The sequence below is a fragment of the Ambystoma mexicanum genome, chromosome 3q (genome assembly GCF_040938575.1).
Source record: "Ambystoma mexicanum isolate Mex_15411 chromosome 3q, UKY_AmexF1_1, whole genome shotgun sequence".
Classification (NCBI taxonomy): domain Eukaryota; kingdom Metazoa; phylum Chordata; class Amphibia; order Caudata; family Ambystomatidae; genus Ambystoma; species Ambystoma mexicanum.
In genome coordinates, this window is record NC_090926.1 from 1,274,924,407 (window position 1) to 1,274,948,233 (window position 23,827).

The window sequence follows — 23,827 nt, forward strand, 5'->3', positions numbered from 1 at the left end:
CATTCACACATGCTAAGTGGTGAGCCGGGCGGCTCACCACTGGGCCACTCAGAGTGGAGTGCGACTTGGGTTGCCAAGGCAACGCAGTCCAGGGTGCCTAACCCCCCTCCATCCCTCCTAAGAAACCCAAACAGAGTGGCACCACTTGGAGGGCTTCTGTGGAGAAGCCTGCCAAAAAAGTGGAACAAAATGCTCGACCTGGTTTGGAGTTACAGAAGCGAACACAGACGCCATTTTGGAACTGAGTTCTGGCAAAAAAAAACAACCAGTGAATTAATATTAATTTAATAAACCGGCGGTATGTTTGAGGCTATGTTAAAAAGTGGTAGCCTCGAACAATGGGAAAATCCCATAGGAATATATTTGCGGTTGAATATAAAAAGTAGTATCCACTGCCACCAGCCAAAACTCGATCAGGGGGGACTGGACAGTGTCCCCTCGAACAACAGACACAGGGGCAATCGAATTGCCCCTACCAGTACGTCCAGAATATGATGGTTTGTACTGGTTCTGTTCACAATTTAGGACTAGTAAAGCCAATGGTGACTTTACATGCCCTGGCAGACAGTAGTCAGTCCCAGGGTATGGAGTCTATGTTTGGGGGTCACTATGACACCCCTGTGTTACTGCACTGAGGGTGCTGTGTAACACACATACCAAAAACACATGAAGCCCTATGGGGTAAAAGACCCCATAGCCCATTAAACACATACAAAGTCAAAGGAACACCTCAAATCATGTCTAAGAGTGGGAGTAAAAGAGTCTCACTCTTAGCAGGAGAAAAAATGAAACCCCAAAGAATCAAGCAAAGCTGCTGGGGGACTCACTAGGTTTGGGAAATTAGCCTTAACAGGGAATCCTCCCTAACACTCGCCCCCCCCAGACTAAGGGACAGGAGGATTTAATCCACTCCTGGATGAATCTCATACCTCTAGTCGATGACATACATCCTAGAGAGACCATCAGCATTTTGGTGGTGACACCCTGACCGGTGCTCAATGGTGAAATCAAACCCTTGAAAGCAGATTGACCATCTCAATAGTTTTGGGTTTTCTCCCTTCATTTGCATCAACCATCTCAAGGGTTGGTGGTCAGTCTGAATGACAAAAGTAGAACCATACAAGTATGGCCTAAACATCTTCAGTGCCCACACAATAGCAAAACATTCTCTTTCAATTGTTGCCCACCTTGTCTCAGGATCCTTCAGCTTTCTGCTGATGAAGCAAATGGGCTGCTCGCTACCTTTCTCATCCAGTTGGCTAAGGACTGCACATATATCTATATTAGAAGCATCTGTCTGCACAATGACAGTTTGGTGGTAGTCAGGAGCTCTCAGTACTGGTGCTTAGCAAATAGCTTTCTTCAGGTTTTCAAAGGCCTGATTGCACTCCTCATTCCATCTGACCTTCTTAGGAAATATTGGAGAGGAGATTACATTCAGTGGAGAAGCTATGGTCCCATAGTTCTCAATGAAATTCCTGTATACCCAGTGAGGCCTAGGAAGGCTCTCAACTGGGTTTTAGTAGTAGGTGTTGTCCAATTTTGCACAGCTTCAATCTTACTGAGCAAAGGCCTTATTTCTCCACCTCCTACCTCATGCCCAAGGTAGACCACCTTACTCTTTCCAATCTGGCATTTGTTTGCCTTTATGGTCAGGTTGGCCTTCCCAAGAGCCTACAAAACATATCCTAGGTGGTTAACATGCTCTTCCCAGGAGTGGCTGAACACTGCAATGTCATCCAAGTATGCCATGCAGACGTCCTCCATCCCGGCCAGAACCTGATTTACCATCCTTTGGAATGTTACAGGTGCATTTATCAGTCCAAAAGGCATAACCTTAAATTGGTATAAGCCAACTGGGGTAGAAAATGCAGTTTTCTCCTTGGCATGGTCTGTCAGGGCTATTTGCCAATAGCCTGACGTTAGATCAAATGTGCTGAGGAACTTGGCTGCACCAAGTCTATCCACCAACTCATCTGTTCTAGGCAAAGGGTGGGCATCAGTCTTGGTGACTGCATTAAGAGCTCTATAATCCACGCAGAATCTCAATTCTTTGGATCCGGCCTTTGGTACTAACACAACTGGGCTAGACCATGGACTAGTAGAGGGCTCTATTACCCCGAGATCAAGCATATTCTTGACCTCCCCTTTGATGTGGGTCCTTACATTTTCTGACATTCTATATCCTCTGCTTTTGACTGGCAGACAGTCACCAGTGAGTATATCATGCTGGCCCCAAGGGGTCAAGCCTGGTAAAAGTGAGAACAGGGAGGCAAACTGATTTAACATAGATGTGCACTCCTCTTGTTGCTCAGGTGTCAGATTTGAAGAGAGATTTACTCCTTCAATCTTTTCATCCAAGGGTAAGCCTCTGAGGAGATCAGGGAGAGCTTCACTCTCTTCTTCCTCTTCTGTTGAAGCTAGGAGCAAGGCTTCTACTTCAGGCCTGGAGACATACGCCTTTAGTCTGTTGGTGTGGAAGACTCTGGGAGCCTCCTTGGGATTGCCCAAGTCCACCAGATAGTTCACCTCTCCAAGTTTACCCACAACCTTGAAGGGTCCCATCCGTTTATCTTGCAAGGCCCTCTGCCTTGTTGGGATCATAACTAGAACTAGCTGGTCTTGAGTGAACTCAACCATGTTAGCCTTTTGATCATGCCAATGCTTGACCAAAGCTTGTCCAGCTTTCAGGTTATCACTAGCTCCTGCCATCATGTGTGACATTCTCCTACGGAGACCTATCACATAGTCAGTCACTCTGACTGGCTTGGGGGAAGGAGCACTCTCCAACCCCTCCTTAATCAGGGCCAATGGACCTCTGACTGGATGGCCATGAAGAAGTTCAAAGGGAGAATATCCTACTCCCTCCTGAGTGACTTCTCTGTAAGAAAAGAGAAGGCATGGCAGTAGAAGGTCCCACTTTCTTTTAAGGGGATCTTCCAAAGCACTTATCATGTTCTTCATGGTTCTTTTGAACCTTTCTACTAACCCATTGGTCTGTGGGTGGTATGCGGTAGAGAACTTGGAAGTACCTCCACAAGTTTTCCACATGGCTTTCATGTAGTGGGACATAAAATCTGACCCCCTGTCAGAGATTACTTCCTTAGGAAACCCAACCCTGGTAAAAATACCAAAGCGGGCCTTAGCCACAGCCTGAGCTGTAACAGTCCTCATAGGAATTGCCTCAGGGTATCTAGTAGCATGGTCTACTACAACAAGGATAAACCTGTTGCCTGAGCAGGTGGGAGGATCAAGGGGACCAACAATGTCAATCCCTACCCTCTCAAATGGGACTCCTACTACTGGGAGAGGCACTAAAGGTGCCACATTCTTGCAACCAACCTTACCAGAAGTTTTGTAGGTGTGGACGCTCTTTCAGAACTTATCTACCTCAGCCCCCATCGTTGGCCGATTAAAAGTAGAGCGAGAGCCTTTCCTTGGTCTTCTTGAAACTCAAGTGACCAGCCAAAGGAATCTCATTGGCTAGTTGCAAGAACTGTTGTCTGTTTTCTTGAGGTACTACAAGCCGCTTGTAGTCTCCAGGTGCAGACTCAGTTGGTTCACTGTAGAAGAGACCATCTTCCCAGTGCAACCTATACTTCCCAGGCTCTTGCCCATCAGCCTGAGAAGCTGCCTGTTGACGAAGACCTTCCAGAGTTGGACATTCTCTCTGTCCCTTACTGAAGTCTGCCCTGTTGGGTCCAACTTCTGCCAGTAAAGACTGCAGCTCAGGATGGTCAACAGGATCCAGATCTCCAATGAGTTCTTGGCCTTCCACTAGCTCCTCTTCAGAGTCTAGCTCAACCACACAGGATAGTACCTCCCTCTCAGCCTCAGCTGGAGGTGGAGTTACAGGTGTAACTTTGGAGAACCTAGGGGAAGTCCTTGTTGGAAGCACTGGAGGGCTTGCTGCTGGCTGTTTCCTAGAAGTCTTGGGTTTCCCCTTTGCTTCTTGTTGTTCAGAGATAGCAAGTTGTAACTCCAGTGGAGTAGGAGTGATATCCTTCTTCATCATCTCCTTGGGAGTACCTCTCATGGTGCTCTCCCTTGCAGGTCTGGTGAGCTCCTGTAACCTTTTACTAGGAGGTCTGGGGGTATGTGACACTACTCCAAGAGTCTTCAGGTCATTTCCCAACAGAACCCTTCCTGGTACCTCACTTTGTATGCTGACAGGTATCTTCACAGTCATGTCATTACACTGGATGAGAACTGGTAATTGGGGAAGCATCTGCACAGGCCCTCCAGCTAACTTGGTGAGGCGTTTGGGTGCCTTAGCAACATCCTCTGCCTGAAAAAATGATTTATCCACCACAGTTATGCTGGCCCCAGTGTCCCTAATGGCAGGAGTCTCCTGACCATTCACTTGGACACTGTCCTTATAATACTCTTTAGTATTATCTGAGATAGAATTATATACATCTAAATTCTGTTGTTCCCACAACCCCAGAGACACTAAAGAAACACTAGCTGAGACTCCAATGGGTTCATCAGCTAGTAACAGAAAGTTTCCACTGGCCATCTGTACTTCCTCCTCTGGAGCGAAGGCTAAGGAGACAGTGTCACCCCCTGAACGTTTACCCTTACATCTGGGATCCCCTTTCACATGGTCAGGGGACCTACAAACATAGCATTTACCAAATGCTTTCTGGAATGCTGGCTTGCTCTGACCTCCTTCTGGTTTGGCACCAGAAGGTACACTAGCCTGATTCGGTTTCCCTTGTGGCTTACCCTTATTGTTTTGTTTGGGGCCCTCTTTGGGATTGGAATTATTAGAATTCTCTTTGGAGTCCTTTTTTGGCTGTTTCCCCTCATCCTTTTTCTGAGTTAACCCAGAGTTCTTGTGAGTAGTCCTGTTGGCAACCCACAAGTCAGCAGCCTTAGCTAGCTTTCTGGAATCTAATTCCTTTGAATCAGCCAAGTGGTGTCTAAGCTCAGGAGAGCAGGCATCATAAATTGACTCCAACATCACAAGATTCTTCATTCCCTCATAAGTGTTCACCTTGTAACCCTTAATCCATTCCTCTAAGTTCTTCAAACTTTCACTCACCCAGGTAGCCCAAGGGGTACCATCATGCTTTTTGCAGGTCCTAAACCTCTTAAGGTACTGGGAAGGGGTCTTCCCAAATCTAGCTATCAAGGCTAGCTTCACACATTCATAGTCCTTCTTATCCTCCTCCCCCAACTCCATTACCACATCAGTTGCAACAGGGGGGAGCCTAGAGATCAACCAGGAAAGTAACTCATTTCCTGTGATGTTCTGGAGCCCATGATTATACTCAAACAGACTCAACCAATCCAACACATCCAACTTAGGCTCATACATACCCACAAGCTCTTTAGGCATCCAGGGTCTTTTTGGACTGGAACTCCTAGAGGATCCGGAGAGAGAAGCATTTTCAACAGACATTTTCTTCATCTCTAGCTCATGCTTGAGCTCCATTTCTCTGAGCCTTAGTTCTTGGTGCCTTTGTTCTGTTTGAGCAGTAAGTCTCTTAAACTCCAATTCAAGTTTCATTTTCTCTAGTTCAAGACATTGGGGACTAAGTGTGGGACCTGGCAAAGGTCCGGTAGGTACAGCTGGCAGAGCAGGCAGAGGCCTAGGGGGGACAACTTCATCATCATCACCCTCCTCTTCTGGTTCTGACCCAAGATTATCAATATTTATCAATATCAATATCATTACTGTTATCTACATTTGCTGGGGTGGTAGGTTCCTCTGAACCACCATCCAGACTTTGGTTTGCTAACAACCTTTCTATTAGCTCCATTTTCTTGCCTTTAGTCAGGAGATTCTTATGCTTACAGAGAACTCTCAAACAATCAGCAGTTTTTGTAGCAAGGGACTCTTGACTATAACTTTCCATAGTTGACAGGTTAGAAAATAAACTTTTTAGTGCTAAGCTTTGTGGTTAGTTGCACTAAGGTATCTATAAGCACACTAAAATGTATACTCAATACAAATCCCACCGCTGTACACAAGCGTTAGGCAGAAGCCTGTGCAGTTCCCTTAGGGACCGCTGCAAAAGGCTTAGGACTACAGGTGTTGGCAGTAAACCCAATTGGTAGCAGTCTGCACCACCCAGATTTTCCTGGTAGCTGTGGCTGAGCAGTCAGACTTCTCTCAAGAAGAGTTAGGCAGTATATAGAGTATACACATTAGGTACAAAAAATACAGTAGCACAAGCAAACACTGACCAGAGCTTTGGTATAAAGTATATAATTGTTTATTTAAAGACACACTTTTAAAAATACTCCAACACTAATATGGTAAGCAAGTTCAAACACAGTACTATCAATGTATATACATCCCTGATTACTTATTGAACAAGTCTTAGTTAAAACAATCACTTATTTGCAGACAGAGGTGAGCGCTTAACCTAAGATGGCACTCCAATAAGTTAGTTAAAAAGGGAGGGAAAAGGCAGAATTAGGAAAGCACACAATACCAACTTTTAAAAGAACCACAGCAAGTCAGGAAAGGCAGAGTCTACTGTAGAGCAAGAAAGTTCATAGGCCAGGCCCAAGATCACACAGTTGAGTTATACTTTAAAAAGTCTTGGCAGTTCAAAAAGAGTTGGATCAGTTCAGAAAAAGTTAGTTAACAGGTCCCAGGTCACCCAAGGATAGAGAGTCAAGGATTTACGGGACACCTTGAACAGTCTGTTGCAAGGGAGACCAGGCGGGACCCAGTACCTGAAACGGTGAGAAAGCTCCAGCGGGGGCAGTTGTTCCTGGCAGCGGGTGCAAGTCGGTGCTTCGTCCAGAGGAAGAGAAGATCTGGACGTGGGTGAAAGCTAGAGGTCGTTGCACTGCCAGGGAAGAAACCAGCCGCAGAGTTTCCCGGTTAAAAGGTACTACCCTTTTATTCGCGGTAGTGGTGAAGCGTGGCTATCCGGCCGCCAGGGTGCTTGGCACGGGCGATTCGACCACGAGACGATTCAGGTAGGCGAAAAGAGGGCTAACTGGTTAACCCCACCAGTTCAAAGGAAAAAGACTCTCCAGGATGAAGATCTTCTCTGTCGTTGGGAAGTGGTGAGGCGGTTCAGCAGGGCTCCACCGGTGGTGTCATCATTGCAGGTTGGCTCAGCTTCTCCCTCTTCGGATTCTTTAGGTCCTGTGTCGACTTCTCTCGTTCCAGTCTCAAAGGCCCTGCTTTTATGCAGAAAACCCCCCATTCATCAGCCTAGCTGTCATTCACACATGCTAAGCGGTGAGCCGGCTCACCACTGGGCCAATCAGAGTGGAGTGCGACTTGGGTTGCTGAGGCAACGCAGTCCAGGGTGCCTAAACCCCCCTCCACCCCTCCTAAGAAGCCCAGACAGAGTGGCACCACTTGGAGGGCTTCTGTGGAGAAGCCCGCCAAAAAAGTGGAACAAAGAGCTCGACCTGGTTTGGAGTTACAGAAGCAAACACAGACGCCATTTTGGCACTGAGTTCTGGCAAAAAAAAACAACCAGTGAATTAATATTAATTTAATAAACCGGCGGTATGTTTGAGGCTATGTTAAAAAGTGGTAGCCTCGAACAATGGGAAAATCCCATAGGAATATATTCGCGGTTGAATATAAAAAGTAGTATCCACTGCCACCAGCCAAAGCTCGATCGGGGGGACTGGACAATGCCCCCTCGAACAACAGACCCAGGGGCAATCAAATTGCCCCTACCAGTACGTCCACAATATGATGGTTTGTACTGGTTCTGTTCACAATTTAGGACTAGTAAAGCCAATGGTGACTTTACATGCCCTGGGAGATAGTAGTCAGTCCCAGGGTATGGAGTATATGTTTGGGGGGCACTATGACACTCCTGTGTTACTGCACTGAGGGTGCTGTGTAACACACATACCAAAAACACATGAAGACCTATGGGGTAAAAGACCCCATAGCCCATTAAACACATACAAAGTCAAAGGAACACCTCAAATCATGTCTAAGAGTGGGAGTAAAAGAGTCTCACTCTTAGCAGGAGAAACAAATGAAACCCCAAAAAATCCAGCAAAGCTGCTGGGGGACTCACTAGGTTTGGGAAATTAGCCTTAACAGAGAATTCTCCCTAACAGTAAGAGGTGGCCGGTAGTGGCTGAAGAGAGTGGTTTGACCCCAAGGAGAGATAGAGCTAGAAGATGGAAAGACCCCAGTTGGACCTTAGAGGGTTGGTCAGTGAGAAAGGAGGTCAACCAGGCCAGGGCCTGATCAGCAATACCAAGGTTGTCGCAGAGGTGATTGAGCAGTGTCGAAAGATAGATCAAGGAGAATGAGGACAGAAGGGAGATTAGAGTCAAGTTTGGAAAGCCAGTCTTCACGGGTGTTCAGGAGAGCATTTTCTGTGCCTCTTGCAGCTCTGAATCCAGAATGGCGGTCATGGAGGCAACCAACAGATTCAGTATGCAGATTAGGCTGTGAGATGGCCAGCTTTTCCAAGAGTTTGCCCAGGAAAGGAGTGATGGAGATGGGGCGATAGTTAGCCAGAGAGGAAGGATCGGCCGAGATCTTCTTTCGAAGGGGGTGCACAAGAGAGTGCTTAAGGGGGAGTGGAAACTTCCAGTGGGAACGGAGTGATTGCAGAAATCGGCCAAGGTTGGAGCAAGGGTGTTGATGTGGTCCTTGATGGTTCTGGATGAGCAGAGGAGAGCCTGCTTTGATGAGACTTTCATAGATCGGACTTGTCTAGAAACATCGTCAGGGGTGAACAGGGGAAAGGAGGAGAAAGGAAGAGGAAGGAGGAGGAAAGACAGCATCCTACTAACTCCAGCCTTCTTGGTCTCTCGCCCAGCCTTCTGCCCCCGCTCTCCTGAGACTTCAAGGGCTCTGCTCTAGTCTCCTGCCTTCTGCTTGTCCCACGGCTTATTCTCTTCCTATCTCCAGCCGGCAGAGGAGTTCTAGTGTTCTATCAACAGCACCCACTAACTAAGTTCTTGAGGTTTTATATGGCGTTGGCCCCTCCTTACAGCTGGGAAACAGGTGTGGCAGTTTCACATGGGGGTACTTGGGAATCCTAGTTATCTGGGTTTGGATGGATCTGGACAGCAGCTTTGAGATTCATGTCTACCATATGGGAATTTCTAACACCCTCTTGTTCTTCAGGTTACTGGCTGAGTGTATTTGGGATATTCTGATTTAGCTCAGGTCCCCCTGTTATGTTTAAATGGATTGCGGAGCAGCTTCTGCACCCGCACAAGGGGAGCTGAGCGTACCAGCGCTGCTTGCCCGGCAAGAACACCACACCTTGATTTTCACGGTGTATCGACCGTTATCCTATGACAAATTGCCAGTTTTGTGACCCACACCATCCACTAACTCAGACAAACAGGGACAGGACACTTTTTCGCACTTTCCAAAAATGTATTCTTCATTGGGGATAGACCACAAGTTTGTGCAAATCATGTCATACATCATCTTGTGTTCCCTTTTCTCCCACCCTAACCTCTCTGTTCCTGCTCTAAAATATTCTACACCATCATCAGTTGATAGATGGAACTTGTTTTATTCTAAATAAAGTACATTATTGGAATTTGCTGTCTCAAAATACGTGACTGACATTTAACTGAATGATTTGGATAGAGGATCAAACTTACATCTATAGCATTGGGAACTCATTCAAAATTGTAATAATATGTTTTTGTTAGATTCCTTTTTCCTTATGATTTTGTGCCTGAAATCAAACTGATATTGTGTACAACAGGACAATAAGTATGAGTGCACTCGTTGACAAATTACCTGTTCGTGGCAGGGTGTTCCCCTTGTCCGAGTTGGTTTGAAATGATAGACCGGCATCTGTGAAAACTCCTGCATTGTTGCTACCACTTCCTGGAGTACAGCCAGCATCATTCTTCTCAACGAGGTCCCAGACCTAAACAGGACATGCAGGCGCAATAGTCACAAATTGCAAATTGTTCTCTAATTCTTCACTTTTGGCTTCATGCTGTTTGTACTCTTCACTTCTTATTTGCGTTGCATAAGAATAAGTAATCTCTTCTGTGTACTCTATGAGTTTGGCACCTCCTACCAAGAGAGCTTGGAAAACTCTCATCTTCGATGATCTAGAGAAATGAATTCATGGCTTACAAACATGACTAGCCATCTTGCACCACAGACTAATGGAGGAAGAAGCTCAAACCCTTCACGAGTGGATTATGAAACACTGAATATATTAGCACCCTTGAAACAATTCACTCCATTACATAAAGAAACATGCAGCGTACAACATCATTCTGCTATCTGATCATTTCCCAGACACATGGCCTGAAGGGCTCATCCCCCAATATCTATAAAGTTAGAGACTCCCTGGACACAAGCAACGGCAGGGGAGTTTGTGTTAACAGTAAGCTCAGCAAACTACCCTGCAACCCCATGAACCCGAAAATACTGAACTTCCATATTAACATTACCTCTTTGCATAAGGGTCAGATTGGATTCCTACCCAAACATTGAACCACAGACCAAATCATCACCTGCAGCCTCTGATTGGCATATACGATAAGAACAAAAACTTTGATCTGGCACCCATTACTAAAGCTTACATTACAGCAGGCTTAAATACGGGGAAAGATTTATGGCATGATAAAATCCATGTATAATTCAGTCCGCTGCAACATGAAGATTAGGAACATGCACATTGTGTCCTTTGGTCAGAATTGAGTAGGGAGACAAGGGTACAAGCTCAGCCCAACCCTGCTCAATCTCTACATCAATGCCCTTCCTGCGTTTCTAGAGGAATCCGAGGACCCGGGTATGAGAGACAGAATGGCTCAGAAATAAAATCTCTGCTATAAGTAGATGACCTGGAAATACTGGCAACCACCAAAGAAGGACTCGACCACATTATTATCCTGCTCAAAGAATATTGCAATGTCTGGGCACCGCAGGTGAACCTAAAAAAGGCCAAAATTATAGTATTCCAGAAGAAAGCAAAGAATAATAACGAATTCAAACCGTTCCTTAATAGCATAGAAGTCAGCATACTATAGAGTACACACAAATAGATGCTTGTGGAAGTTCTAAACTTGAAAATAAAGCAATCCAAGAAAAAGTCCTTAATGCATTCCATTTCATTAAGAAGTAGCATGTTTCAATTCACCAGTAAAATGCTACAACATTTTGAGTATCTCCTATCCTATCCTACTTTGCTGGAGTCGGGAGTGGGGCTCAAAACTAAACAAAAGGGTATGCCGAATTTGATAAAGCTCCTACAGAAATCCTGCATCTTCAGTACTCGAAACAGGTACTTTGGATGCATAGAAACTGCCTATATCATGGGCACAGAGTAGAACTATAGAAATTCCCTCTACTGCTTCATTCTGGTGCCATATCAACAGAAATAACTCAATCCCCCGCCATTACCAGGTGCTGCTAAATCAAACAGCAAACCCTGAAAACAAGCCCTTGAACAAGATATTGCAGAACCACAGTATTACTCCAGCGGTGTCCCACACAATCCTAACATAGGAAACCAAAGACACAAGGAGAAATTGGCAAGGGTCTTAGAGCAGGATTTTACCTAAATAAGCAATATACAATGCACTGGACATTGAAACGAGAACAGCAAAATAAGCTACAATGTTACAGATCACTAGGGCAAAACTTGAAGACTACATAACTTTGTAAAACACCCAACTGGCAAACATTTGTTAAATACGGACTGAGTGACCAGATACTGGAAATAGAGGCTGTCCAGCACAGCTTTAACGAGAAGCCCATGGAGGACAGAATCTGTCAGCAATGTGATTATGGGCGAAGTAGAGATGGAGAAACACTTGCATTGTCCCTGCATATTAAGACATTCAGGATGCTTATTCCCCCACATTTTACAAGAATAAGGACATTATTGCAAGTTACCAGGGCAAGAGCAGCTGTGCATCCTCCTGGGACAAGCACCAGAATTAGCAGAGAGAACAGTAAAATATGCATATGCACGTCACAAGAGAAGACAACGTGTATAAAGCAATATGATCTTTAGAATAAAAGACGAGAAGCAAAATGATCATCACTGAAGAGAATCAATGTAGCATTTCTTTGAATCACATTTGTTTACTTTGACAATATTTGCCGAACTTGTCATGCCAATAAAGTTCCTTGTATTGTTTTCTACTGTATCATTCTGGTGCATGCCAGAACTATGTACCGTCAAGAAAACCAAACAAAAGAACATACCACTGACAAATTCAACTCTGCATAGCGGACATCCTCAAAGCAAAGAGATTCCACTATGCAGAAATCCTCAGAATATTAACAGACCTGGGGGAGGAGATGTCCAGAATCCTCAAGGGAATGAACAATCCAAACTCATGCAGAAAAACTCTGATACCATTTCAAGACGTTTGCAGCAACAGCACCAGGCACTTAAAAACAACATTGTAGGGGGGCGCTGTTGCACTAAAGCGAAATAGCCGCTTGATCGCACTGCTCTGTGCTGGGTTATATACTTCAGACCTAATTAACCTTACTGGTGCGATGTTTCACTCTGGATTACAATAGGATTCTTGCCTAACAACATGGTGTGGGAACTACCTGGCTGCCGCTCCCCGCCTTGGGGCCATTGTGTAGAAATCCGCCTTTCACGGCGCACCGACTGACACCAAGGCGGCGCCCGCGTCTCGCTTCCATGTGGTGCAGGCTTCTGCTGGTGAGAGGAGTGCGGCTTTGGTGACCTGGCTGGGGGAGGAGCCTCTGCGGATCCGTGCCGTGCACCCTCATCTTTGGTGACCCCGTATGAGTGCAGCCAGTACCGTGGAGACCACTGGCTCCTTCAACAGCGATAAGTGATCGAGTCACCCACGGTGGTCCCTTCTCCCCAGATGCGCATCGCCTATGGACCTCTGCCTACATCCCCCGATCTGGGCCGGACTACTGAGCAGTGTGGGTGGTCTGGCCTGCACTTATCCCACCCCGAGAGCCACCCTATCGTGGACTTGGAAGACGCTGTGATCTGGGCTTGCCACCCGCACTTAACATCCTCAGCTTCCTTGTCACACCCGAGACACACCAGCCGCAACTGCCTGCACTGAGGCGGTATCCTCTTGAACGCAGAATCTCCCCTGCATCTAAACTACAGCTAGAAGACGCCCCCAAGCACATTGCTGTTTTGTGACTGCGGGACCGTGGTCGTGGTAGCCCTACGTCTACATTCTGACCCCAGGGCGAGACAGAGAGGGCAACACATGCTTCACCTCCTGTCACGATCCTAGAGGAGGCTCCCTCCCCCACCACATTGGCAGCCTAACTTAAAGCATGGACACTGGAGGTTGCGAGACCTGAAGGCCCCAGTAACATCTCACTGGCTGCCACAAAGCCTTCAGACCGGCTCTGGACCCCCCATAGCCACATCCCCACCGCGGAGCGTTGCCCCTCAACAACTGTGGCCTATTGGGATTGCATAATGAGCGCTTCACATTAAAACCAGGGCAGACACAGGAGCTGGAGGAAGTAGGCTACACTCTATTCTACTACCACAGAGTGGATTTGGGGCTCCATAACCTCCCTTCCATAGATACGGATCTACCCATGGTGCACTACGTCACACCTAGCTGCTGATATAAGAAACTGATACCCTGTGTACTTGATTGACCGTACCAGTCGAGTGAGGCTGCAGGCCGAAATCTGTCTCTCACTTATCCAGCTGATTGATTTGACTACCCGCATCACAATTCACAAATCCTCAGTGCGACGAGGTGTACAGGGGAGGGCACAACCCATTCTGACTCAGGTGAAGTTTTACTTATTTGATACTGCCGTCAGAGTGAGACAGATATCCTGATTTTAGACCGTTCTGGGCAGCAGATCTCAATTCTCTCTAAGGCCGCTCTGTGCGATAATGTGCGCAATACCTATGCTTCTCGCCATGGATACTTAACCACCTGTTTTAGTGATTTCCTGGTTGCTCTGGAACGCACAATTCTACCCCCTAACTCCATTGTGCCCTTGTGTTGAACCCAGCTATCCATGCGACTGCTCGGGGGCGCTACACCCCATGGTTCATCGTCTGTTTGCACGGTAAAACTTACAACCATTACAGCCACTACTGGGTACTGGAGTGAGCATTTCAGTACCCACCTTCCTGATTCGAGTTCCCGTGCGTTGCCCGGTGGCAGCTTCCTGCGCACCCTTGTGCGGCCATGACCAAAGGGGCTAACAAAAAAACAAACCTCTATCGATATGAATGCCAAGGCAACACCAAAGCCAAATTATGCCCTACCGGAGGCGGAGACGCCCCTGACGACGTCAAACTACAGGACTACAAAAAATGATGGACTATATGCGTGAGGGGCTCACCGCCCTTCACTCGAAACTCAATGAGACGAGTGGGAAAATATGCTCGATTAAAGCCTCCATGGAAAAAATGGACGCACGGGTGACAGAGTTGGAGTCCAGGGTTGGCTCAGCGGAGGATGACATTAAGGCCTTTCGGTCAGAGGTAGCCACGCTGTCCAGACACGTCCAAACGGTCAGCCAGAAAAACAAAGACCTATAATTGCGCACCAGGCGCAATAACCTGTGTATCATTGGTGTCTCGGAAGACAAAACTGACGGCCCCATGTAAGAATGCGTGGAACACATCTTGCTTTCTTTGCTAGACTCTCCGAAGCTGTCACCCCAATTCGCCATGGAACAATCCCACCGATCCGTGGCAGCAAACCCCAAGCCTGGAGCTCCCCCCGTCCCATCATAGTAAGAGTGCTAAACTATCGAGATAGGGATACCTTACTGCGTGCCCCAAGAGCCAAGGACGAATTGTCACTCGGCTCCGCCAGGATCCATCTCTACCCGGATTTCTCTGTAGCTAACCAACAAGAGCGGAAAACTTTTCTTGCCTCCAAGAAAAGGCTACGGGACCTGGGGGTCAAATACTCCATGCTATACCCAGTGAAGCTGAGGATTGAATATGCAGACTGTGTTTTTTTCTTCACCATTCCAGAGGAGGCCTCCAAATTCATTGACAAACACTTCCCAGGCTAACTACTGTTCAACGCTACTTTGGCAAACACTCCTTACATCTCCTATGAGGATAGCCTCCTAAACCTGTGCATGGGGTCAGGGCTGAGATGATCGGTACCATCTCTTCCCACAACGCACCAGCCTCACTGACCTAACTTGCATCTGATTCTGTTCCCACTTACGACTTCCTCTGCTCCTAAATGTTGTACCTTTACAGTGTGCACCATGCTATGTTTTTTTATCAACCCACTTCGGACTTGCAGCCGTTCTTGGCCAATGCACAGCCCCCCAGGCGAAGCTGCTGCCTATTGTTGTTTGGTTGATGCTTTATTGGGTTGTCATCCCTCTGATTGGGGGCAGTGGGGCAAATGTTTGAAAAACTGCTTGACATGTAACAGAGGATTTGAGTGGCCAAATATTTACAGGTTGACAACATCTGATCGAGGCTCCTCCCTATCTGTTCTGAACCCTGTGGTGTATGCTCCAGCTTGGGCATAGCCCTACATATACTAGCTTAGCGGTTGGATGGCAGATGAATGCATTGTATGTATGAGCAACAATGTTAGAGGATTGGGTAACCACACTAAAATGTGGAAAATGCAACTATATGTGGAGCAGCACAAAGTTAGGATACTTTTCCTGCAAGAAACTCATGCTCTCACCAATGGTTGTGAGGGGTTTGCTAGATCATGGGGCCCCCAGCGCTACTACACCACCTCTTCCACTCAAAGCCAGGGAGTTATGATTCTAATCCACATGGCTCTCAAATTTCAACATAAAACAACACATACAGACACCTTGGGTCGCTATGTATTACTTTTTGGGTCTCTTCTGGGGAGGGAGGTAGTACTGCTCAACATCTATGGCCCCAACATTGATGATCCCCATTTTTACTCAAATCTCTACTCTCTGTTAGCCGGGTTCCCACTCATCCCTATCCTTTGGGGTGGAGACTTCAACACTATTGTTGACACGGACCTCAACAGATCAGGTACTAAAGCTCACCAGCTTTCCAAGGCTGCTTAGACCATCATCGAGGTGCAATCTCAGTTGAATGTAGTTGATTCATGGAGACTGACTTACCCCGACTCCCGGGTTTTCTCTTTCTACTCCTCAGTCCATGTCTCGCACTCACGTATTAATACGTATTAATAGGTGGCTAGTTTCCAACATATTCATCAGAGATATCGCCCAGATGACTATTCTGCCCAGAACATTTTCTGATCACTCCCCAGTGACTCCTTGAAATGGAGTGAGGACAACAGGGGTACGCGCTCATGGATACTGAAGCCACATGCCTTACTAGACACAGTGTTTGAAATTGGGTCTAGTATCAGTGACTTCTTCCTACTAAACACTGGTTCCGTGGAGTCTTAGGCCACTCTTTGGGAGACGTTTAAAGTTCAAATCCGGGGTATCGCACTAGCCAAGGAGGCAGGGATCCTTAAGACAATCCGGGGGACCATCGCAGGGAGTAAATCTCTGCTTGCCAAACTTGAACCCCAATATGCCTCTTCCCCGTCGGCCACCACACTGGGTGAAACAGGCACAGCATTGGATGCATTCCTAACCCATGCTGACCGCTAACTGAAGTTCCTGGATGACCCCCAATCTGCACAGAGGTCTGAGAAGGGGGAGCGCCCTGGCCGTATCTTAGCTAGATTGATCTGTCAAGAAAGGGGAGCACCCCATATCCCGGCTGTTGAGAGGGCTTATGGTACCATGGCGCTCTCATCTCAGGATATTAATGACGAGTTCCGCTCCGTCTAGGAAACCCTCTACTCTAATATGGACACTGCCCCCACAGCTGATATCGAAACCTTCCTAGATAATCTGCCACTCTCTATCTGGTCCTCGGAGTCCAGGGATGCCCTGGATCACCCAATTTCGGCTTAGGAGATATTCATGGCTATAGACGCATTATCCTCGGGGAGCCCTCCCGGCACGGACGGGCTTCCCACCGCATTTTATTTTAGTGCTATAAGACCCGCCTGGTTCCCCAGTTGATGGCATTGTGGGATGAAGCCTGCAAGGTTGGTGTGCTGCCCCCGTCCCTCCGGGAAGCGGTTATCTCGGTGCTCTTCCAACCGGGCAAACCTCCCACGCAATGCGGTTCATACCGGCCCCTGTCCCTCATCAACTGTGATGTCAAATTATATGCCAAGGTGCTGGCCCTTTGTCTGGCACCGTATATGTCATTTATTATCCACCCAGATCAGTCAGGATTTATTCCAGGGTGGTCCACCTCTCTCAATTTGCACGAGCTATTCAGCATACTTGCCAGAATCAACCCAGACACACCGGCAGTGGCAGCCACCTTAGATATGCAAAAAGCATTTGACTCAGTCTCCTGGAATTTTTTGTGGTTGGTCATCGAGAAGTGTAATTTCGGTCCCCATTTCCTGTCCTGGGTGAAACTCTTGTACTCCTCTCCTGTCGCCAACGTCCTTACTGAAGACCGTTGCTCCACCCATTTTCCAATAGCTAGCCGCAATAGGCAGGGTTGTCCCTTCTCGCCATTAATATTCGCATTAGCCATTGAACCCCTGGCAGGTAGGATTCGCCAATGGCATGCACATAGGGGTATAAGACTGGCTGGGTCCCCCGAGATCATCTCCCTCTATGCAGATGACTCTTTACTTTTCATCCGCTCTCCCGAAGATAATCTGGTCTCGGTCTTGGACAACGTCATACTCTTTGGCGAATTATCGGGTCTCAAAGTATACTGTTCCAAAACTGTGCTATTTCCGTTGACCGACACCACCGTACCTCCTCGAGATCTCCAAGGGTTTGACTGGTCCCATGCCTGGTCCCATTCTGAGGTTACATACCTTGGGATAGTGGTCAAACGACACCAGATCCCGCTACATGAATCTAATTTTTGCAAGTACCTTGCCACCCTTACCAGAAAGACCGCAGATTGGGCCAAGTTACCAATTGCGCTGTCCGGCAGGATTGCCATTCTTAAAATGATAGTTATACCACAACTCCTGTACAGATTCCAGAATGTACCCCTATGGCCAGGCACCTCACACCCATTCCATGGTGACTTCCCCCTTTAGATCTTCCTCCCTGAACCTCCCTGCAATGATACATCACTGGACCAGTGCAGGCCTTAATTCTGTTTGTGATGCTTTCATTCACAGATTCTTTACTGAATGGACTGACCTGCCTGACTCCCTGCGGAGAAGACCTTCCCACTGGCTTCAGTAGGCCAGTCTGCACCGATCTCTCAAGAGTAGATGGCCTTCGTTCCCCACAATCACCCCCAACGATTCAATATTGTCTGAAATTATGATGAACACAGCCTCCAAGTGGTCTCTCCAGATTGTACGGCCTCCTTCAAGGTAGACCGGCCCCCTCAGTAGATGGGCTCAGGGTTACTTGGAGTAGGGACCTGGGTATTGAAATAACAGATCATTGGTGGGAACACATGTGCACCTGCACCCATGAAGTCTCCTTCAACTCTAGATTTAAATTGATTCAATTTAAAATACGTCACAGATTTCACTACACCCCAGCTAGACTACATCACTTGTCAGCGGACCAACCCTCCAAATGTCTGAGATGCGGGACAGACAACGCTGATTACCTGCATATGCTTTGATCCTTTCCGCACCTCTCCCTGTTCTGGAAGGAAGTATGTGTAACCATATCTGAAATGCTGGACTGTACTATTACACCATCCCCACTGACCAGCCTCTTCCACGAGTTCCCCGCCTCTGTCACAATCTCATGAAATTGGCCAGAATATGTATGTTGCTGCGACCGGTTGTATTTTGTTACTTTGGCTTTGCCCCAGAGCTCCCACCTAAAACCAGTGGCTTTGGGCTGTTACTTGAGCCTCCGATACTAAGGTGTGCTGGGCCAGCCTGCAGCCGGTATTCTGTAGACCCAGGAACATCTGGATCCCCTTCCGCTCCTATCTGTTCTCCCTATCCAGTGATGATGTTGATGACACCAGTGACCCGATGTTCCCTGTTCCCAATCCTGATTAGGCTTTTGTACGACTGACAGGTTATCTATATGACTGGTCACAATGCTCATGATTGCTATTCCACAGTCCTGTGAGGCCATCTTACCAGACTATGTACCTTTCATGGAAAATTACCAATTAATCACATGGTGCTCGCTCCTCTCTGTTGTATTGTCAAGCATAATAAATACAGTTTTTTTAAAAAAACATTGTAAGGCGCATTAAAAATATCATAAAAGTGTTGTGCAGATAGCTAAGAACCATCTTGCGAAGATTGCATGCCAAGCCAACCCATGCTCAACCACTTGAAACCCATCACTTAAGTGGAATCTTCCAAATTTGTGTAGGAAAGTAAAAAAGCCGTCTTGTCAACCAATCTCTGCCCCTTACAAAGAAATTCTTATAAAAAAAGGCCAGCCAACCTCTACTGGGAACTCATGAGCACAACACTGCTGACAACAATTGTATCAAGATACTTCAAGATAGCCTACATCAAACTGTTGCTCAGAACTATAGCAGGATCTCCAACACTTAATGTGATGTCTTATATAGCACTATTCTTCCAATTATGCTGGCCTCACTGCACATGGCTCTGTTAGAAAGGAGGGGATGGTTTTTTAGTCAGATGTTGGGAAGGCAGATGCAGAAACCCTTGGTGTTGATGAGTGCAAGTCTGAAACACCCATTACCTGTGTGTTGATATGAAAATCTCTAGGTTGTTTGTGGTTAGTACCGACCAGGCAGGTTATCCATATGGGCAGCCCGCAGATTTTGGAGTGCCCAAATTGACAGTTTGGTTGTTGCTTGAAGGTGGATAGGGTCAGAATCTGTTAAGTACACTAGACCTAGGAGGTGTAAGAATGTAAGAATTTAGTAGTGAGGAGTTTGTTTTCTATGCAATCATGAGAGGGAAGGTCCTGAAAGAGATTGGGACAACTACTCTGTACATGCCACATCTGGCCCTATTTAGATTGGGCTACCTGATACTGACCCATTTCCTGTTGAATATATTTATTAAATCTACATCAAACCCGTTTACTGGAGGGTTTCCTGACCCTTACCAGACCACACAGATAGCCAGATGCTTGCTAGGCCATTATTAGGCGACAACAGATACATCGAAACAAGCACCATACCGATTAACCAGGTACAACAATTACCAGATCAAAATAACCAAACCAGAATCTTGTTAAACATATTTTATTTCCAAATTAAATACAACAATATTATTTACACAACTTATATATAGCAATATGTAAAAGAGCCCAGAATAGAGAGAAAAAAACATTCAGCCTGAGAAAATTAACCATATACAATTCATTAAAAGCATCCCAAATTTCTCCATTATTTTCTAATTTATCCTTCCTTTGAAAGGACATATTCTTCCTTGCAGAAAGAGTAATCAGGCTACTAATCCAGTCCTAATAAGAGAGTCTAATTGGACTTTTTTGTCGCAATGAGTGCTCCATATACCCATTCTTTTTTACATACATTCAATCCCAGGATTTTTGGCCTCAAAGCCATTGCACAATGAATAGGGGATCTTGGAAAGGGATACCCAATGTTATATGTATGCGTTGCAAAATGTTACTGCAAAAAATGACAACTACAAGACCAAAACATACGAAGCAGTCAAACTAGAATCTTAAAACACATTTAACTTAAAATAAGTCTGTGTCATGTTTTGTCATCGTGAAAACCCTTGGCTCCCCTGAGTAGCTGTGCAAGCGCACCACTTATGGTCAGCCTACTCCTGGCTATCACTCTGGAGTTTTTAAGTAGGACCACTTATCTCTATACACCCTTGAGGCGTTTGGGAGGAAGCCACCTGCATGTTATTGGTGCTCCACATTGCGTAAAATGTTCAAGTTGCAGCGCCAGGATTGTCTGACAGACCAAGCTCACATATTTTTGTTTATCCTAACCCGAAATGTATGTTTATATTGTATTATGTGATTTTAGAATATTTATTTTCCTTCCCGCAGTCCTTGTGATGTTTCCGATGCATTAACAAAGATGGCTTTGCCATTGCTTATTTCTCAGCTGACATTTGAGCACCTGTAGAAGGTAGGACTGGAAAATTGATCCCTTGAAGCAACTCAGGCCAAGGACTTTTTGGTCCACGTGATTGTATAAACTGGTTAGGTATGGTACTGACAAATGTTCACTCACCGGATACATGTGAGGAGGACTTGTCATGTGATATCAAGAAAGGAGTAGATATTACGGAAATAATGTATTGTATTGGCTGGAGGTAGAATGATTCGGCCAGGATTTGGGGTGAAATATTATCCCCTGAATGCCAGAAATAAAGAGGCCAGAGTGATTTGGGAAGTCCCATTGAAGTATAAGGCCAGCACAGAAATGGTGATGTCAGACACAACACCTATTGAACCAAAAACAGGCCTATATCTCGAAGGAAAGAAAGTGGGCTTAAATCTCAAAAGTGCAGAGATATGCGCAATGCATTTCAGCAAGGAAAAGAAAGACATGTGGCTGACAATGTGTGTTTCTGGAAATGCATTGGAGGGACAGGGCTTCCATGTCCTTGTCCTGTACTCCATTATCATGTGTGTTCTATATTGGTTATGTGTGACTCCTGGCAGTGCAGCTCTTTCTCTTTTTGGTTGTGGTGAACAGACCCTTGGGATACCATTATGGCACCCATGGGTGGGGGTACAACCCTGTACTCCTAGTGTATGTTTATGGGCACCTGTGTTTAGCCCACAGAGCAGGGTATGGGCTGGTGGCAGCTTCATGCTCAATTTGACAGGTGCTCTGAGTATCCTCCATTTTGGAATACCCAGGAGACAAGATGGCCCATGTGGCCTCTTGCTTTCTATTGCCTACCTTATTTTCCCAAAGTCCTGAGAAGCCCTAACTCTGTCCCTTCCCCTGACTGGCTGTTGGGTGGAAGTTCCATATATGGTATTGTGGGGAATTCCAGGCCAAACTGGCTGGAGCCTTCCCAATGACGGTATGTTGTGGGTACACCCTTGGGGTGGTACCTGGGTGAATGGAGTGTGTGACCAATATACATTTCATGTTGTGGGTGTCTGGTTTCTAGTGAGTGAAACAATGACTGAGACAGCCCTGCCCGAAAACTGGTATGAATGCAGTGCGGAGTGCTAAATGGCTGGGTACTTGATCCAATCCACCTTCCTTGTTATGAGTGTCTGGATGGAGAAGAATGTCCAGAATGCACTGTGAGCCTGATTGGCTGCCTGCATGAATGCCCCGCTGAATGATTGGCTGCTGAGCTTGGCCAAGCAGTGTGAATGAGAGACAGAACAGCATATCTGGGGACCTCTCACTTACTGGGATTGTTCAGAAGTTGAAGTCGAAACTTGATGCTTAAGAAGGCTTTGCTGCTGCTTTCCTTCGACGCAATCCGAAAGCTATTGTGTCTCCAAGAACTGTTCCAAGAGAGGACCTAGCTAGGAGACCTCTTCCCCAGCTACGAGGTAAAATTGTACACCAGCTAACCTTCACCAAGGCTCCCTAGAGGTCAGTCCTTGAAAGGCTTCAGACCGGAGACGGGGACCGCTGAGGAATCTAAAGTAAAGCACCAGGACATTGAGGACGTCGACGTCCATCACCGTCGACATAGCTCCGGAAAATCGATGTAACCTCGTCGACCAGAGCCGCAACGCTCCATTGCTTAAGATACTTTGAAATCAAGGACTCCCTTACCATCACCGTTGACCGGTTTGCCCCGCTGGAAAAAGTCACAGACGAACCGAGGGGAATCATCCGGTGGGTTTCCCACCACCCGAAGTCCACAAGACGCAGTCGAAGATCTGAAAGCCAGCCGTTGTTGAGAGACGATCGTCACACCAACGACCCGACGCCCTTGCTGGGCCTACGTTCTTCATTGACTCTTTGCAGCAACAAACTCTCATCATCAAGGTGCACCACATGCCTCGTTTTTGCAGGACGTCCGTTTTCGATCGTCGACGAGCACCGCCAAGGCCAAAGCTGCTGTCTCAATGACATTGGCCCTCATTCCGATTAGGGCGGTAAGGGATCCCGGGCACCGGTAAGGAGACCGGTGCCTGTAATCCCTTACTGCCCTACTATGAGGTCCCTTAGTGGGTCCCTTCCTTAACGCCTGCTCTGACCAGGTGTTAAGGATGGGACCCGTTAAGGGACATGGGCGCAAATAACAGGCTTGGCATACGCCGGCCTGTTATTTGCGCCCTTCCCATTCCCATTGAGCCCAATGGGGGCACACATGGGAATGGGGAATGGTTTGGTAAATGGGGACTTACCGGTCCCTCCAAGGTCGGAATGGATCGGTAAGTCCCCATTGAACCAAACCAGAGTCGGTACCGGTATGGGAAGCAGTAATGGCGCAAATAGCGCCATGACTACCACCATACTCGGAATGAGGGCCATTGTTCACTTTTTCTACGAGAAATCTCGTTGACCCTTGGCTCCTGCCTTAAAGGGAGCTCACTCAAGAGGGATCCTTCGACGACCCGTCGAAGATCTCTGCTAAAACAGGTACATTGGGTAGTAGAACCTTTTTAGAAGGAAACAAGACTCTGCTAAACAATATATGGACTGGGCTTGTAAATATACTTTCTTTAAAGGTTGCCCAGGTGGGGGGATCCTCACACAGAACTGTGTTTGGTGGTAGGGACCCAGTATTCTGCAATTGTTTAATCTAAATTGTCTCCCTTCCTATGTCTGATGTTGATTCAAGAGTGAATTGTGGTACCACATAGATATTGTACATATTTATAATTTTAGTATTGCCTGAGCACAAAGTGTGTATTTGTTTGTGTATATATTCTGAGCCTTATTTATATAAAGAACTGTGTTATCACTAACATAGTGTGTGGTAATTCCTTTGTGGGGTCTTGGGGACTACACTGTACTTAAGAACCAGTCCATATCAGCCCCTGAGAAGCTAAGCC

General features: G+C 46.6%; 1 protein-coding gene across 2 annotated transcripts in view; it reads right to left on the reverse strand.

The window, feature by feature from the left end:
- LOC138447868 (complement C3-like) overlaps window positions 1-23,827 on the reverse strand; it is a 1,306,650-nt gene that overhangs the window by 903,753 nt on the left and 379,070 nt on the right. For both annotated transcript variants that reach the window (XM_069604330.1, XM_069604329.1), the window contains exon 15: window positions 9,716-9,848. In XM_069604330.1, coding sequence (XP_069460431.1) covers window positions 9,716-9,848 — 133 coding nt within the window. The remainder of the gene's footprint in view (window positions 1-9,715; window positions 9,849-23,827) is intronic.